Source organism: Gymnogyps californianus, unplaced genomic scaffold (assembly GCF_018139145.2).
Source record: "Gymnogyps californianus isolate 813 unplaced genomic scaffold, ASM1813914v2 HiC_scaffold_51, whole genome shotgun sequence".
Classification (NCBI taxonomy): domain Eukaryota; kingdom Metazoa; phylum Chordata; class Aves; order Accipitriformes; family Cathartidae; genus Gymnogyps; species Gymnogyps californianus.
The window spans coordinates 37,604-55,750 of NW_026114411.1; the positions used below are offsets into that span (position 1 = coordinate 37,604).

General features: G+C 38.9%; 1 protein-coding gene across 1 annotated transcript in view; it reads left to right on the forward strand.

The window, feature by feature from the left end:
• The window catches only part of LOC127028961 (uncharacterized), a 32,783-nt gene extending 22,454 nt beyond the window's left edge, over positions 1 to 10,329 (forward strand). The window contains 4 exon segments of the mRNA XM_050914639.1: positions 1,480 to 1,623; positions 2,738 to 2,834; positions 5,443 to 5,506; positions 9,844 to 10,329. Coding sequence (XP_050770596.1) covers positions 1,480 to 1,623; positions 2,738 to 2,834; positions 5,443 to 5,506; positions 9,844 to 10,329 — 791 coding nt within the window.
• Positions 10,330 to 18,147: the final 7,818 nt, after the last annotated feature.

Consider the following 18,147-nt stretch of genomic DNA (forward strand, 5'->3'; position numbering starts at 1 on the left):
AAATTTTCCTTAAAGCTTACAGTTCTAAGACTACTGCAGAATTCTCTAGTAACACTGAAAGGAAGATGTACACTCTCAGTATTTCTGAGGTATTAAGATTTCAGTCACAATACTTTTATATTTCACTGCAACTCAGCCATGCTTGACTGAGCATTACTGTAGAACTTAAGAAATTATATATTTCTCTTTTGAACTAAATTAGCAGGGAATAGTTTTTATTTCTTACCCATTTTCAGAGACACTTATTAATTTCATTTTTAGAAACATTTTCTTAAATTGATAGCTTTTATGTTTAACTGCAAGGGATTAAACTTCTACACATTGAAATAAATGAAGTTATGAGCACCAACCACTTAAGTTTACAAAAAAAAAAAATCCCCACATCTCTTTTGATAAACATTTTCCTTCTGGTCTGCAGTGGAAAGTCTTCTTGCCATAAATAACAACGCATTAACTTCGCACATACTGACTTTCAAATAAAATTAAAGGCACGTTATGGAAGACAAATAGCACCTAAGACCTGACAAAGGAGAATAACAAGAGTTCTATAATTCATGTTGGCATATGCCTTTACAGGACCTTAAAGAGTAACAAAAGCTTCAAGTATGCAGCATTAGCAGGAGATTTGGCACTGTCTTCAGGGGGCTCTAATCCACCCCACATACCTATCAGAGAGCATAAGAGGAGACCAGAAGGGGAGTGTCCAGGACTGAACTCCTCTCCTTCCCCCCCATCAGTCAATACAACAGTGACACGACACCCAACTGCCATATTTTCCAGGCAGGAAGAATAATTTTATTGGAGAATTTGGGGGAAGAGAAGCCTATAGGCTACAGCACCATTTCCACTTCCACGAAAGTCTTAAATTCTCAGTGGCAAACTTGAAAAATAATTTCTGCCATGTTAAAGGCATTCTACAGCATTGATGGTTATGTTATTCTGGCCGGGGGAAACTCACTGCACCATCAAAAAAGAAAGGTTGAACTGAAAGCCCTAAAAGTAGATGAAGCAGAATACACATCCTTTTTTTCTGTACTGAACGCTAAGTAATAGCACTGATATTAATCAAGGCGAATAACTACCGATTACTGTAATGACAAACACAGGACTTAACACGGACATTCATTCTACTACTGCTGTGAAAACCAGTCCTTATTTCAACTGTTACAGCTGAGGGTATTCACTGTTCAGGACATTAGGTATATTTCCCTGTCATTCATCATACACAGCCTACTGCACTTACCACCTAAACATCCTTGATGTATTAGAAGCTCATGTTTTTTACCTTTGGATTCAAAATATACATAAATATTTTGGAGAAATCTTGTACCCATCAAAAAAATCTGCACAGTGCAGCTTCCTCCAGGTGTGAATTAGGGCACAGAAATTTTGCCTTTTGCCCAGTCAGCTACACTGATACAGACTCAGCCATCAGAGTTCATCTAATAATCTCGTTCCCCAACCTCTCTTGTGTTTCAGCTGTTACTCTCAATTCTTCTACCACAAGTTACCATCTTACTGGACTGAAGGAAAAAACCATATACCATGTGCAGATTTCAGGATTCACTAATGCTGGCAAAGGACCTCCGACTCTTTCACAACTTTTCAACACTCCAAAATATGGTACTGTGGAAGCTCTATGCATCTGTGTTACTCAGCATGAATCTTTGCTTTATGCACTATATATGGCATTATTCTCTACCCTTTCTTGCTTTTCAAGGAGTAACAAAGCACTTATACATAAGATTTATTATTCAATCCTTAGTTACTGATACCAAACACACAAAATCATTCCTTTGTTACAGATAAACTACGTATCACAGAACAACTCTGCCTATATTTCATTACCTAACATGCAGGGAAGACTTAGCTAGGGTTCCTCATCTCTGAAACGTTTTCTGACCTTTTTATGCTAGCTGTATTCACATCTCTTTATTGCCGATTCCTATCATAGATTTCAGCAGTTTAAATATTCTGTCTGTGACTAGTTAAGTTCAGTAGTCTTTGTTCTTGGCAAAATCCCAAGCAATCATGTAGAACTGTTTTCCAGTTAGCCCCCTGAGCCATTAACTATTAAAAAAAAAAAAAAATCTCTTTCAATTGCTCCTATTGTGGGTGACAGCTAATCAAAGTATCTTTTGTTTTCTAATAATTTAAGTACATTTTATGTAACAGGTCCTACAGTTCACTGGCAAGAGTTTGCTTGTTTCAAAGGTGGCTGGATAGGCTAAGAAGATCAATACAGTTACGTTTATGAAGTCTCATATATTGTATTCATATAGGGCTGGCTAAACATGGACTCATTTTTTAACACATTAGACTAAATCTAACACCGCAGTAGACCCTTTTTTGGTTTGACCACAGCTTCACTCAACTGAAGCTTTCTAAAAAAAATAAAAATAAAATAGGCCAAGACAGTATCATTAAACAAGCTAGAGCTCACATAATAGCATGGGGAGTAGGAATACTTCTTTTATTATAAACTGTTTGTCTTTGGATGGTGGATTTAAAAACTCAACAACGTATATCTAGATATCTTAAAAATACAAACCTGAAAGCCTCAGACCTTACCCCCAAAATGCCAAGTCTTGTTTGAACTAGATTTCACTTACAGGAATCCCAAAACATGTATAAAGTTTGACTTGAGTTCTGTTTGAAATATTTCTCTCATGGAGACAATATAGCCTCTGTATACTTGATACTGTAAGTCTGATTCAATCTCTCTGTTTCCCATCAGATAAAGGAGAATTTGAAGGTTTTGTGACTGGCCTTTGCTTCAGCATGATGTTCATTCTGGTTTTTGCACCTGTCACTTGTTCTCTGGTGCTTAAAAGGCAAGGGAATATTGACTGAAGTTGTTAGCAGCACTTCTGTTTTACTTAACCTTGAGTTTCATAGCACCGGACCTTTTTTGTCATTAAAAGCAACTCAACTCAAAAAGCACACAACACAAAAGCCATTCCACTCATTTACACAGTGAGAGCAATTACAAACCACTATAAGCTGATTAAAATACTTTGTCAAAAATCTATAATCTTTTGCTTTTAATACAGTTATCTGACTACCTCCCATCTCAACAACCATTTCTCACAGTGGAAAACAGTTTATATATGGAAAAAACATGTATTTGATTATTTTGCTTTTTCATTCCCAACTGATAATCACATCTCTTCTACTGAAATACAAAAATAAATTCCAGCAGCATACACAAGTTGATGTTGCCATCTAAGCAGTTTCCTTCAAGCACATTTGGATGTTAACTGTATAAATTACGCACATAACAAGAAGGAGTAATGGATGGATAAGTAGGGAAAAAAAGAGAATAACAAGGGCACCTGCAAGATATGAATGAGGTCCTCTTATTTTAGGAGAAATTATTCTCTGCAGTAATAAAGTACATCCCCCTCAAATTAATCTGAGGTACAATATTAGCAGCATACACTACCACTAAGAGAAAAATGGCTTGCATAGTAATTGGTTCCAATATTCATTTTCTGATAAACCTAGCTACATACAACCATTCATATTACTATTTTGATGTCCTAGAATGCTACCCTCCTTTTTTCTCCTTTTACAAAGCACCAGCCTCAGAAGCTGAAAGTGCAACTGTTAAAGGACAGAACAGAGAGACAATACAACCCATGACTTGAAAACCATACTGCATGACATAACTTGCTTTAGCTTATACATCAGACTAAACTCCTGCCTTTGCTATTGGGAAACAGACTGCACTCCACATGAAGTCTGCTGTACACTTTCCTTTTCAGACTTTATTTTAATATCTGATCCAGCCTTTCTGACAAGAACTTCTGAGACCTACACAGAAGTTTTGCCCCAGAAAGAACTTTATTTTGTTAAAGATAAGATCACACTTCATTGTCCGGGCCCATTAGAAAAGAATTCTTGGAAAACTAGAAAAAAAACCAGCACACAGAAGCCCAGTGTAACACTACAAAATAGTAATGAAATACATAGTAGCACTGAACACCTGGAACTGAGATGAAGGGTCCCAAGGATCCCCTCATCCTTATTGCCTGCTTAACTTGTAAAAAAATGACTCACCAGCCAGACAAACAGCCATCTTCATAGGATCAGCAGAGATCCAGTAACTCTACAGCCTCAGGCTTTACCTCAAACCACAGCCTAAACAGAGGCAAAGTACTTTACAGCTAATAAAGCCTAGATTTGACTTGAAGACCAAATAACACTGAAGTCAACACTGAGGCAGGATGATGGACTACATAACCTCCCAGTCTCTCACAGCTGTGTTGAATTTTTTTCCTATGGAGGTGAGTCATTACCCAAAGGTCACAGGGTGCTGCTCTGACAGCTGCTGACAGGGTGGTGATCAGCTCAAAAATACCAAGAGACCGTCTCCCTCTGCTCCTGCAGATGAGCAGTCAGGAGTGACTGATGCCAATAGGGACACAGTCAGCCCAGTAGAAACTCCTTTTGAAATTCTCATCCCGCCCCTCTGCAGGGAAATCACAGCCAGCCCCTGCTAGCCTGGGGGGACAGCGGCCAGCACCAGCATCCCAGGGAACAACGGGCATACTGCCATCATGTCCTGTCCTCTTGGGAAGGGCCAGGGAGGATAATGCCTGAGGTGATGCCCATGGTGGGGGTGGCCCAAGGAGGCTGGAGAGCATAGCAGCTTGTTGCCAGTTTTGTTGTTTCTGAGCCCCTGGGTACAAGGAAGGAGCTTGAAAGAAAGGGCTCTGATGAGAGGTCTGTCAACAAGCAGCCAGCTGAAACCAATTTGAATGGCTCAATTGGCAAACTCAGCTCTACCTTGCAAACCACTTCCTCTACAGCAGAAGCAGCTGGTGTGAGTTTTTAGTAAAGGTGTGCTTAGGTTTGTGTCAGGTGAAACAGTGAGATACTGTAATAGCTCCCAGAAAGGGCCAAACTCAAAGCTATCAGGAATGAGCAGGAGCTGTGTTGCCTGCCCTGTTCTGGTCTGCAGGTCCTAGGGAGAGCTTCTTCCAGGCCACTGGCTTCATTGCACAGAAGCTATAAAACAGCAAAAGCTTGCTCTATGTTTGAGGGAAAGTAAACTTCTAAGTAGAAACCCAGAAGCAAATACTTACTAAAACAAACTTTCTTGTACATGTCTGAGAGTCATCAAGGAAGACAGAAGTTTTGTGGAAATGATAGCAAATTAGGAATATGCAACGATAAGCATACAGAAAGAGACAACATTACCAGCTCCTGTCGCAGCTCCTTTGTCCTTAAACAAAGATGTTAAACTTCACTAACTCAGACTACCAAGCTTGGTCTTCAGTTTTTAATTGGCATTATGCTTAATAGTCATTGTAGAACATCTTGTTTTGATGGTCATGAAAATGCCAATAAAATATATGTATAAATGGCAGTTAATTTAAATGCAGAGGAAATGTCAGTCATTTAAGCTGACAATAAACTTAGAATATTTCTTTACAGGTTGAAAATATCATGCTGGCCAAGCATACCAAATCCAAGAAACAGCAGTGCAATCCAAGATATGGCAAGTACTGTTCTGATGGTGGGAAAAAATATACAAGGGAGATCTTTTTTACTGATTAATCAGTGTCCTGGTTTCGGGTGGGATAGAGTTAACTCTCTTCTTAGTAGCTGGTACAGTGCTGTGTTTTGGATTTAGTGTGAGAATACTGTTGATGATAACACCCTGATGTTTTAGTTGTTGCTAAGGAGCGCTTATCTTAAGCCAAGGACTTTTCAGTTTCCCATGCTCTGCCAGCAAGCAGGTGTGCAAGAAGCTGGGAGGGAGCACAGCCAGGACAGCTGACCTGAACTAGCCAAAGGGGTATTCCATACCATGGAATGTCATGCCCAGTATATAAACAGGGGGGAGTTGGCCGGGAGGGGCGGATTGCGGCTCTGGCATTGGTCAGCGGGTGGTGAGCAATTGCATTGTGCATCACTGGGGTTTTTTTTCCTTTTTTTTTCCCCCTTCTTTTTTTTTGTTATATTCCTTTTCATTACTATTATTATTATATTTCATTATTACTATTGTTAGTATTATATTTTACTTTAGTTATTAAACTGTTCTTATCTCAACCAACCCATGAGTTCTACCTTCTTTCCTGATTCTCCTCCCCATCCCACTGGGAGAGGGGGGAGAGTGAGGGAGCAGCTGCGTGGTGCTTGGCTGCTGGCTGGGGTTAAATCACGACAATCAGTAACGCTAGTTATTAGACTTCTCACGCTTCATCCTAGTAAATGTCTAATATCAACAGTTGGGAAGCTAGGGTAATATTAGAAATATAGGATGGGGGAGTGGTTGTTTAGGCAGAGACTGTACACAATTTTAAATTTAATAAAGGTTCTCAGACTTTTTTTGAGAACATTATAGAGCATATTTAAAGGTATGGTTGTTAAAAGAACAAAGCAAAGTCAAATGGGGGGGAGATGGAGTCTAAAGGGAGAAGTTCATTTTTTATATCCAGTCAGTTTTCAACAACTGGAACTGATTACTAAGTACAAGTTACTCAAAATACAAAGTAACACATTTTGTGCCCTAATTCCACAAAAGCATCACAAAGGAGGTAATGTATATGGTGTTTTCTGAAATCCACTCCTCACCCCTCAGTCTCTACCTGCTTCCAGAGCAATCCAGGGGCTCTGGCTTGTCAGCTGGTAGCTGTCTGAGGAGGCATCTACTAGTCAAAAGGCACCAAGGTTCAGTAGCACGTTCAAACCTTGCCCACAGCTTTCCTGTATGCTTTGGTAAGGATACCTGAATTTCAGGACTGAAGAAGTGCCTGGAAATTAGTTGTTAGAAGGAGGCTGATGGAGACCACGTTATTTGCTTTTGCCTAATAGTAGACTTCCTTGCATCTTCCTCTCCTTAAGTGCTTCTGCTCCAGTTTTGCTGACACCTGATACTAAAAGTTCTTCCTCTAGGACACCTCAGTTTATCTCCCAAGTCTCAGACCACCAACCATTATGTTTTTGGAGCAGGAACTTGTACTGCTTTCCTTTTTAAATCACTTTGATTTTCCTGGCAGACCTGAACTTAATTTGACACTTTTAGATCTAGTTTCTCAAGCCAACTTGTGAGCTTTAACAAAGCAGACTTCTATCTATTTAGGACAAAAGCATGACAGAGAAAAATTATCCTAAATAAATGACCAAGTGAAATACATGTTTCTCTGTGGATCCTGATAGGTAGAGATACAAGTGTGTCGCTTCCTTGTTCCTAAGCATTAGGATGACGACAGGAAGTATATGCCAGTGTCAAGCTAAGCTGAAGGCAGGGACTGGAGACTTCAAAGTTATGTATTCACATAGGAAAAGGCAAGAGCACAATCGAAGATCAGGCAGAAGCTGGAAGGTATCTACAGCCAGACACTGTCCAAATCTAGGACACCAGAATGAAATCATCAGCAAGGAAATTTCAGAAGACTCTGACAGGCTGCTGGTAATCAAAAGGTTAGCTGAACATCAGCATTGCTTCCTTTGACAGAGCAAGTCTGAACTTTCATATTCCAGATCAGGACTTCCTTGCTTGCTTTCTTCCTTTCTTCCACCTAAACGTAGATAAAGAAGTGGTGAGCTCAGAGGTAGTCTCAGATAATCATTTTGCCAAAGCCAGATAATGCTGAACAAAGGAGAATCAGATGTACAAATGTACAGCTGTACAAAGACAGAGTTTCAAAAGTGATGCTATTAGAAGATTGCAGTTTCACTGTTTTGTTCAGTTAAAGAACTTAATCTGCTTATGAGCACCAGGCAACTTCCAGTTCTCAGTTCTGGGATTCAGATGTCCCTCACTGACCACTCCAGTAAAAATAACTCCACTTAATTCTCTTGGTTCTTCTCCACCATGCATTTAGAAAGTAGGAGATCTGCAGATTCAATACTTGTTCAAAGTGAGACTTCTCAAAGGCAAAAAAGGAATCTATTATACTCAGCATTTAGGGAATTTCTGCTTTAAAGAAAGTGCAAGACCTGAAGCTGTTTCAATGTAATAATAAGGTTAGGTGGAGGAGGGAGTTGAATTGCAGGACAGAAGTTCAGCAAGAAAGGAGTAAGAACTACCAGCCAAAATAATCTAATAGGTTCAAAGAATAATTTGCCATTGTGAAGAAGTGCAGGTGAAATACATTGAGGCTGCATGTTATAGAAAGGACAAATAGGTTTTATGAACCAAAGTGCCACTTTGATGTAAATACTTTAAAAGCAAAATATACCTATTTAAAATTCATTTAACTGTTCCTGCAGAGGCAAAGCAGCTATAAAAGGAAATGAAGTTTGTATTAGCCAAGTCTGGTAGAGAAATACTATAACATTGATAATGTGGCAGAAATAGAAATAACAGATATCAGATAAGGGTTTTGGGGAAAGGAGAAAAAGCTCTATGTGAGTAGACAGTACAATAAAACAGTTATCAGATATATTGCCTAGAAGTAATCTGATGTTATGAACAGTTCATGAAATGTGGAGAAAGGTATTCCCAAAATGAGCACTGTGAAACTGAGGCAAGTAGTAAATTTTACTATATTCTGTATATTTATTCTATTTGTAGGTTGTTTCAAGACTGAACCCTGTCAGATTAGTTGAGCAATGTAGAAACTCTTGACAGAAACACATATATAGTCCAGATAAGTGGCAAGAGAATTTGTACTTTAAATCCAGACAGAACATTCTTTATTGCAATCTAAGGCAATAATACATCCCATTGTACAGAGCAGCAGGAGGAACTGGGAACACTCTCAATTCAGTCAGCACACAGAGATCAGGAAAATGAACTATGGTGACTAACATGGCCACCCAATCAGTATCCTGTTCTTCATGTTTAGACAAGATTCTTCAAAGACGCTTCTTCTTCACCCATTAGTGCCTCTTTCAGACAGAAGCTCACACAGAGCTTATTTTAGATTTGTTAGGTGTAGAGTTCGGGCTACCGTTCATAATAAACATGATAATGGAGGTACAGATCACATAGGTCTTTATTCAAAACAAGGCAAATGCTGACCATGCAGAGGTGACTACTCATCCCATTACGAGTGCCAGTTAGAAAAATAAAGATATTTTATGTGGGATTGCTGAGATTTCAAAGAACAGCATACTCATTTTCCAAGTCAGAACAGAAATTGGGGGGGGGGGGGGGGGGGGGGGGGGGGGGGGGGGGGGGGAATCCTTATTTATTTCTTGCAAAAGAACCATAACAGTTTAAACAAATTTAGAGCAACTGGAGGGGGGAGCTAATAGTTATATCAGAGAACATACCAACCTGGCCATAATTTAAAAAATATTATGGAAAAAGTAGGAAAACCCAGCAGAACAATCTAAGTGGAAAAGAAGGATGCTTCACGTTGCAAACTGTTCTCCATTTAATCATCCAGAATTTGCAAAAACTTGTAACCCAAGGTATACTTAGATCACAACATGGCATTAAGGTGAATAACAAACTGCTTGCAGAGGCTGATATCAAAAGCTAGTTTGGCTGCTGTTCAATTCAAGCTGCTGCCTTTTTATAGTAACACATTGGTTAAACTTTTTGAAAGCTGTGAGATTCGGAACAGAACATCATGAAGCCTACATTTTATCACCACTACATTTTGTCCTGAGCACACATAAAAGCAAGAAAAACTTTGCTTAAATACTAAGGGAGAAGAGAAGATGGTCCTCTGAATTAGGGAAATAAATATTTTTTTGATTCATGTTTCTAAAATCACTGAAGATGAGATAAAATGGATGTTAGCCATATTATATAGGCAGGACCAGGTTGCCTGTCTCCGAGCTTTATTCTTCTGTCATTTATTTCAGTAAATTGCCAATTGCACTTTGCAAAAGTATGATACTGAAATTAGTCTTTCTCCTTGTTTTGTCTTGCAGACTAATTGGAAACCCATTTCAAGGTCACTGCTTCAGGCCCTGCCAGACAATGATACCACCAGCCTTTATGTCATAGAGCGTGAGTCAAAGGCTCCTTTGAAGCTAGACCTCTTTACAGATGGTGGAGAAGACAGCAAGTATGACACTTATCAGTCAGAAGAACCTAGCAATAACATAAACATAAGCCTAAGGCACAAAGAAATCCCTGAAAAAGCAGTTACAACTGAAAAAGAGGGAATAATTTCCATTACAGTACCACTCTTGAATGACTACACCAGCATGGAGTTCAGCCAGAAAGCCCTGATGAGTCTGACAGCGAAGCTGCCTACAAGAGCTGCTCAACCTCATCTGGAAATGGAACTAAGCAGTAAGCCAGCACAAACTGAGCATCAGGGTTTGTTTGCTCCCCAAGACTACCTCAAACAAAGCCAGGTAATATTTTTGCCATCTGGACCAACTTTGATGGGACAAGTCAATTTGAACTGAAGCATCTTGATAATTTCCATACCATAAAATCAAGTTCCAAAACCTCTGATGCTTGAATGGAGCCATTAGGACCTTATATGACAGTGAGCTTGTGACAATAGTTATTCTCTATTTCAATAAGCTTCCTTGGTGAAATAGATTGATTATATAATTAGATTAGCTATTTCACCACAGTCATTCTGTGGAAACTCCTACTGTCTTCACACAGGCAAAACTTTCAGGGAACTGTATGAAAAACCTTCCAGTAAGGTACATCTTGCTAGTTGCTTAGTCCCAGGACACTCAGGAAGCCATTGCAAGGCTTCTACTCTAAACACAATGTTGTTCTAGTCATCAGGAGAGTTCTCTGATCAGTGTGACCAGTTTAAGATCTGATTTTCAGGTCTGATAAGCTCTTCAGTAAAAATTCCAGCAAAAGTGTCTACCACTCCAAAGAAGCTCTCCAGTTGGTCAAAGCTGGCCAAAAAAAAGTGGGAGGCCTTGAATTTAGGAATGGAGAATGATGCTTATCCATCTATGTAAAGCACTTAATCTTAGATGAATAGTGCTGTGTAAGTGAAGATGATAATAAGTATCATTATTATTACTCAAGTTTTTACTTGCATTAAAATAAGGCTATTTCTTCCTACATGTATCTATACAGACATAGAAATCCATTCATGTTCTGTTATGAGATGTAGTTGCAGATATGATTTCACACTGTATGCAATGATGATATCTGTCGAACAGACTTCAAGAGCTGAATAGATAGTTCAGTTAGTCATCCCCTCAAAGCTTGCATAGAGGTGTCATAGGAAGACCCTTTTTGCCCCTATATTCCATAGTATGCTCTCTATGCGACTCCATCATGTATCTCCACGATGCAAGGAGTCTGAATTGGTTTTCCAGCTTACAACAGGTTCTCACCCATGAACTCTGTAGGCATTAATGGTTTGCAGTTATTTTAGAAGACCCAGTTTATTACTGTCATCTCTAGTTTATGGAGCATTTTATTAACATTATTTTGTAGAGAAAGAAATTGATCAACTGTACCCTAAGCACTGGGGGCTACTTAGATGGACATCTTTTAAAATTCTCTCATTAAAAGCGAAGGATGAGTCACATTCACACAAATATTTCAATGCATATTAGGTAGTATGAGTTATAGAACAGCCATGCTTGAAAAAAGCTCAAAACAATTGCAAATCCCCCTGCTTGACTGATTCAGTGAAGCCCCATAACAAAACCTGTTTTATTCACTTTCCTTATTTATATTCACTTTCTCTTTATTTATATCTCTCTATGTCTGTTAGGATTGGCAGGGACCAACCTGTATTTCACTGTGGGTTTTGCATTGTTCTTTCTTAGCACTTAAAATGCATTGTTTTGCCACAAAGCAATGTACCCATTACCACCCACCTTTGTTACTTCTCCTTGAAAGGAGTAACAGGAGCACTCCCCAGACCACCTCAAAGGTTTGAGAAATCTTTTAAATATCTTTCTTCATTTGTTTAACTTCAGTCAGGTGACTTTGCCTGATTTGAATTTAGGAGAACACATATGATCCTGCTATTAGCGGAGCTGTTGGTACTTGCAGTATCTAGTAGAGGGGCTGAAATGAACAGTTGTTATGGACAATAAAGTCCTCAAATCATATACAATCATTATCAAGTAGTCATCTGAACACAGCCTAGTGTGTCCATTTCCCAAATCTAAGAAATATCCATGCTCCTTACCTATAATATTTCTTTCCTTTCTGCTCAGAACGACTTATCTTCCTGGTGTAGTTGATACCTTCAATAACTTACTCATCCCTGTAAACACTGAATTCATTTTTTCTTACTCTGCACTTACCAAAACAGTACATATTATTATGTTATGTAGAAAGTATAAAGTAAATAAGTAGAATCAAGCCAATGGCTTGTGAGCAGTTTCAGTATATGAAACAGCCTCCATACATGAAACTCAAAAGACAGTTTGGGCTTTTGACCCGGTGAGTACTGCCTCCGCGATATTAGCCATTGACTGACATCTTGCTGAGGAAAATCCATTCATCAGGCTAGGAGAATTTCACTAGAAGTACACATGGACCTATTTGCCTCAAATAGAAGGGATGGATGTATTCGACTTTCAGTTATAAAGCTCACAGTATATGTAATTCATTATTGATCTTATTAGAGCAATACCACACTCAATAGTTGTATAATGGCTGTAAATTGTACATTTGGAAGAATGAGAGATATATTAAAAATCCTGGTATGGAGATTAGATATAAATGAAGAACTCATCCCATCATGATGTATCCTTTGAGAGCAAAGAAAGAACCTTTTACATGGAGAGAAATAGAAGAGTACACTTGCTAAACAGTTTCATCCAGCCAAAAAGGAGGCTTTGGTGGAATAACGTACCTACTCGGGGACACAGACTAGGAGACACATAGTGCTCAGGTCTTCAGATTAGGGGCAACTAGTTTGAAAAAGTGTATGCATATACAGATGTATAATGACTGCAGAAGGCTACCTCTACTAATACATGTGCAAGCTATTTCATGTGTTATAGTACTGTTCAAGTGGTTTCAGTAGTGTTCTTAGCTTCAGTATTGTTGATGTGTGCTACGTCAAGAGTGAAATTGCAAATATAAAGGCTTGGGACCATAAATGCCATGGCATTTTTTAATATTTTTTTTTTTTTTTTTTTTTTTAGTCAACGTAGCTCTAGATGACCACCGTTAGCATTAGTGAGAATTTAGACATTGTAAAAGCTTAGACACTTAACTGTAGGCCTGGAGGCACATAAGCATACTGATTTATAGCATGGGGTATTATACTGCAGGGTTACAGTGTTTTAGCATTTTATATTTACAGAGAAATTAATGTAATATTCAGTCTCTAATATGGCCTGTCTATTGAGCAGTAGTGGAGGGTTTAAAAAAAACATCCAGCATCACAGTATAGGACAATAATGAACAATGAGGTAAAACTGGTGAACACAAAAGGTAAGTGAATTTGCCCTATATTCGAATAACAAAAGGATAACAGCTGGCTGTATGTCACCATTTAAATGGTCAGGATATGATCATTTTCATAGAGCCTAGATAAGGTCTATGGCTAAATAATCACCTTGGTTGCCAGCAGCACAGTGCATGATGCCAGAGAAAGAATTAGACAAACGTGCCAAATCTGTTTCATGACAGGAGTGCTTCCATACCTGTGTTCCTGAAAACAAATTCTTCTCAGTAAACACATTTCTAAAGTGTATCTAATAACACAGACTCAAAAGCTAGGTAGGTAACTCAGAAAAAGACTTGTGGGTGCCAAGTCATGGCACATTACTGAGTCAGCTGTGACACCAAAAAGAGTATAGTTATGGTAGTGAGTACATTAGCACCATCAAAGAGCAAAGTTAATACATACCTATTTTTTCTGGTACCCAGAGTAGATCAGTTTTTTCTTGCATACTTTAATGTAGTATGGACACAAGAGATATATTTTTCTACACTTCTTTTTATACTTAAGGTCAGACTACAGTGCAGTAGCTAGACAGCACTGAAAATTATTACAGTGTTTCAGATACAAGATAGCCACTCAGTCTGGAACAGGAGATTGCAGTGACCACAATATTCCAGAGTTTTTTCACTCTGTATTAACTACCAAATAGAATAATAACCACCACAGAATATCTATAAATCCCCTAAAAACCTAAGCCTTTGGGATACTTTGGCAACCTTAAAAGCCACCTTTATGGCGCAACGGCATCTGCACTTGAACAGAGTCCTCTTGAAAGCAGAGAGCACAGGGGGATCCTATCAGAGTCAGCCCCATTTACTGCTACAAAAATTGTAAAATAATGAAGCACTTCATCAAAGCCCTCTACTTACAAAAGACACTTGTCTCGGAGCTTTTGACTCTGTGTCACAGGCTCTTGGTTTGCCTTTTGCGCTCTCTCTCTCTCGATGGCACTGTTTTCTTGAAGAACTGTGTGTCTACTGCCTGAATGACATTAACTGTGTTCTAGTACCGTGTTGATGGGATCTGTATGAAAGTAGGTAATAAAACTTGGGACAGCTTACATCAGTCACTTCTGAGCACTGTTTACAGAAGATTGCCGCTAAGACAAATCACTCCATGCCTATGGGGGGAAATAATCTTATCCCCATATCTATTTTATTTCTACAGTGGAAGCACCAGTTTGATTAATAAAACTGAAAACAATCTGCAGTGCTAGAAACTGTCATTCACATCACCCATCCTCAGAGATCCCTTCGGTGTTTCCTAGCACAAAGCCTTCCCTGGGCCAGGGCAGAAACTTTACAGAAACAAACTAACCAAGGAAGTAATTTGGATTTGTTGAAGTGGTAGACACAGGCAGGACAAAGAAAAATCCTAAGGAACAACAGGCACAGCAACAGCCAGCACAGGCCAGGGAACTTGTGATGAAACAGGTTCAGGTCCTTACTGGAGACACTGGAGTCTAGGCAGACTAGAGAATAGTAGACATGCTACTTTACCTGAAAAATTGCAGGCTGCAGCCAGTTTTTGATGGATGGCTAGTATGGAAATGGATAGCAGAACCATAAAGCTCTCATGAGTAGTCTCTGACCTTTCCCAAACAGTAACTGCTACTGTTGAACTTTGCTGGTAGCAGTTCAAGCCAACGTACCCAGTTATCAGCAACCTTCATCTTTCTTGTGAGTGGCAATTAAATAACCATTCTGGCATTCATTTCAAGTGAATGGTTACTGGGAGTCACCAGAATTAGGATCCATAAGGCTCAGTAATTCCCTTTTGGTATGATACTGTGGCTGTGTGTTCAGTATCTGGATGGCTTTGGTGGGTTACATTCTATCTTGAAATGAATGTGGCCACTGTGACTTTTGTGTGTTATATTCAAGTGCTACATACTCACTTCTGGAAAGGAGGTTACCTGTGTTTCTGCAATTTTGAATTATCATAGCTGTGTCAAACCAGTTGTAACTGCCAATGCCCATAAAACATACATAGACGAGCTATCTATATAGGCACAGAGTGTATTGTAGCTTCTCAACACTGCATGGCTTAGTACCTCATAGCTAAAAAAGCAATAACAAATTAGAACTTCAATGTGAGTATGTGCTAGCTCCAGTTACGCTGGGTCATACAAATGTCCTTCCAATCCTACAGAGCATTTGTGGAAAAATTAAGATAAAATTTATATGGAATACACTGACTCAATGAAAATTAACATTGCTAGTAAAGATCCTACTAGGAAAAAATAAAAATATTTCCACTACTAACATAGAGATTTTGTAGACACTGAGAAAAGTCCTGGCTCCAAAAACAGTTAAAATGCAAGCCAGTGGAACATGATTCTATTCACCCTATTTCAATGTCCATTCAACCTTGGTCAGAAGACCCTCAGGATTTTGCAAAATGTAAATAAGAAAAGCCAAGCTATAGCGGTATACTTAAATTCACCATATATGGGCCATATCTCCATTGGAATGATTGAGTCATTTGCAATTCCAAAAAGGGTCGTGTGTGTACTCATAAACCCACTATACAATTGCTTTGATGCCATTTGCTGTAAGAATGTTTCTTACTCTTACATTTCATCAAGCATCAGGGTTTCCCCTCTCTGTTTCCACATTTGTGTATTTGAAGTTGCAGGATTGCAGTGAACTTTACTTTAAATCCAGCCTTCTGTGTCCATCAAATATTTTATTGGCAAATAGTCAATTTATTTTGTTTGTAATACTGTAAGTGACTCAGTTTCTGCTCTCCAGATCTGATGAAAAGGTGTGCTGATCCTAGCACATGGAGAAGCAACACTGGAGAACTAGTTACAGGTATAACAGAGAAAGCTACTTTTTCATCTTCTAAGGACAGCATCTTTTATAAGGTCGTGGGCTGTTTTTGTTGTGTTTTTTTTTTTTTAAATACTGGTTGGTTATTGGAAAGTTTCGAGGAACAAAAGGGAAGGTTTGGATGCAGAGAACATGTTGACTGACAGAGCTCCAAGCACTAGGAACAGAATGGAAGATACACTGTTTATTTTTCCTTATACTCCTACACTTGCATAGTCTGTCCTTCCAGCAGTCCCAATATGTCTTAGACCTGGAACCAGCCATGCTGCCTGGGAGGCCCAGTGTTGCATACTGGCACCATGGTAATCTGCCTAGTGCCATGGCAGCAGAATCCAACCTTACAGTTTCCATCTCTTTTGTAGTTCCCATATCTTTTGGAGTTCCCACCTCATTGCAGTCAAAGACTGAGTAAGGACTACATAGTTCAGATTTACTTCATTTTCTCTTGATTTAGATTAAGTAAAAGCACCTTCCTGCTCCCAAGCATTTTAAATTACTCTTTCCCCCAAAAAGAAACCGTTTAAACAAATACATTTCATCAGCTATGATGCTGCATGTAATCAAATGCAAACCTCCAACACATATCAGCCTCAGTCCCCTAGTGGTGGTCCAAAGCACCAGGTAACGAATGTGGCATGTCCTCAAAGTCAAAATGAAGCTATTCCAGACATGACTAAAAAAGCCCTGTAACCCGTACACAGAATATCTCCTATTAATGTATAAATAGGTACATCACATTCCAGTGCATTTTAGCAGATTACTACTGCATCAGGGTACTAAAATAGCAGTGGTAGGATACTAAAAATAGCAATGCTTTGTAGTAGGCTTGTAACAAAGTCTGTAGCACACTATATGTCTAAATATGCAGTATTTCAAATGATATCTGAAAAGTTACTGCAATAGCTCAAAAGGGGGTGCTATAGCACTGAATTTTATACTGCAGTGAAGCATAGTGTAACTTCTTGAAAAAGATGCTCTTCCTACACCAGCTATCACACTTTTACTTTTTGAAAGTAAATCTATTCTATGATTTCTGTTTCTCCACTGTAATTCCCTCAACAAGCCTTTAAGGAGCTTGAACCTTTCTTGGAGATTTCTCTCTCAGGACTTACAACCAGCATATGTTCACAGCAATGAAGGGCAACATTTTCAAAACAAGGTATTGCTACAGCAAATCCCAGACTGCAATTTGCAAAGCCTTGGTAAGTGATACACAGAACCATATTATAAAAGGAAGGTTCCCATTTATTGATTCAAAGCATTGTGATGGAAAGGGTATATTGTCAACAGTAGCCCAGTGATCCAAAAAGTAAGACCACCACCAGCTTTCTGGAATATCATGTTCAAGGTTATCAAATCACAGTGGTAAAGCCAAGTTTCTGTATAAGCCCCAAATCAGCATCCTGCCTAAGCACCCCTATAACAGCAGGGCCTCATTGCAAACTACTTTCATTCCTCTGTCTCACATTGCAACTAACCCACTTCTACACACGCAGTCCTCTTCAACCAGTATAGCCATTAATCCTTCATGAAGTTCACACCTTCATAATACAAAAAGGAATGGGGAGACTGAATCATATGCAGTTCTCAAAAGAAGAAAAAAAAAAAGCCAAACATCAACAACAAAACCCCAAACAACCAACCCCCCCCCCAAACATTGTCACAGCTTCCAATTAGCTAAGCATCAAGCAGCAGCAACAGTTTACATGGTATAAATAATCATATTATCATAGCCAGAGATGTTTGATCACTAATGTTAGGCATTTTACATCTCCCGTGTGTAACTGTAAGTCAGAAGATGAATCAATATTGGAACCAGCAGGCTTGGACAGTTATGCACCCCTTTGTGCTCTTCTAAACTTGTGGGAGGCAGGGAGAGGAATGATGCTTGACTGCTTTTATAAAGCTCTTGAGAACTATGATCTGGAAGGCTGATATAGCCTCTAAAATAATTTTTTCCTTTATGCTCTTTATAGATCTCTATTCGTATCTCTCTA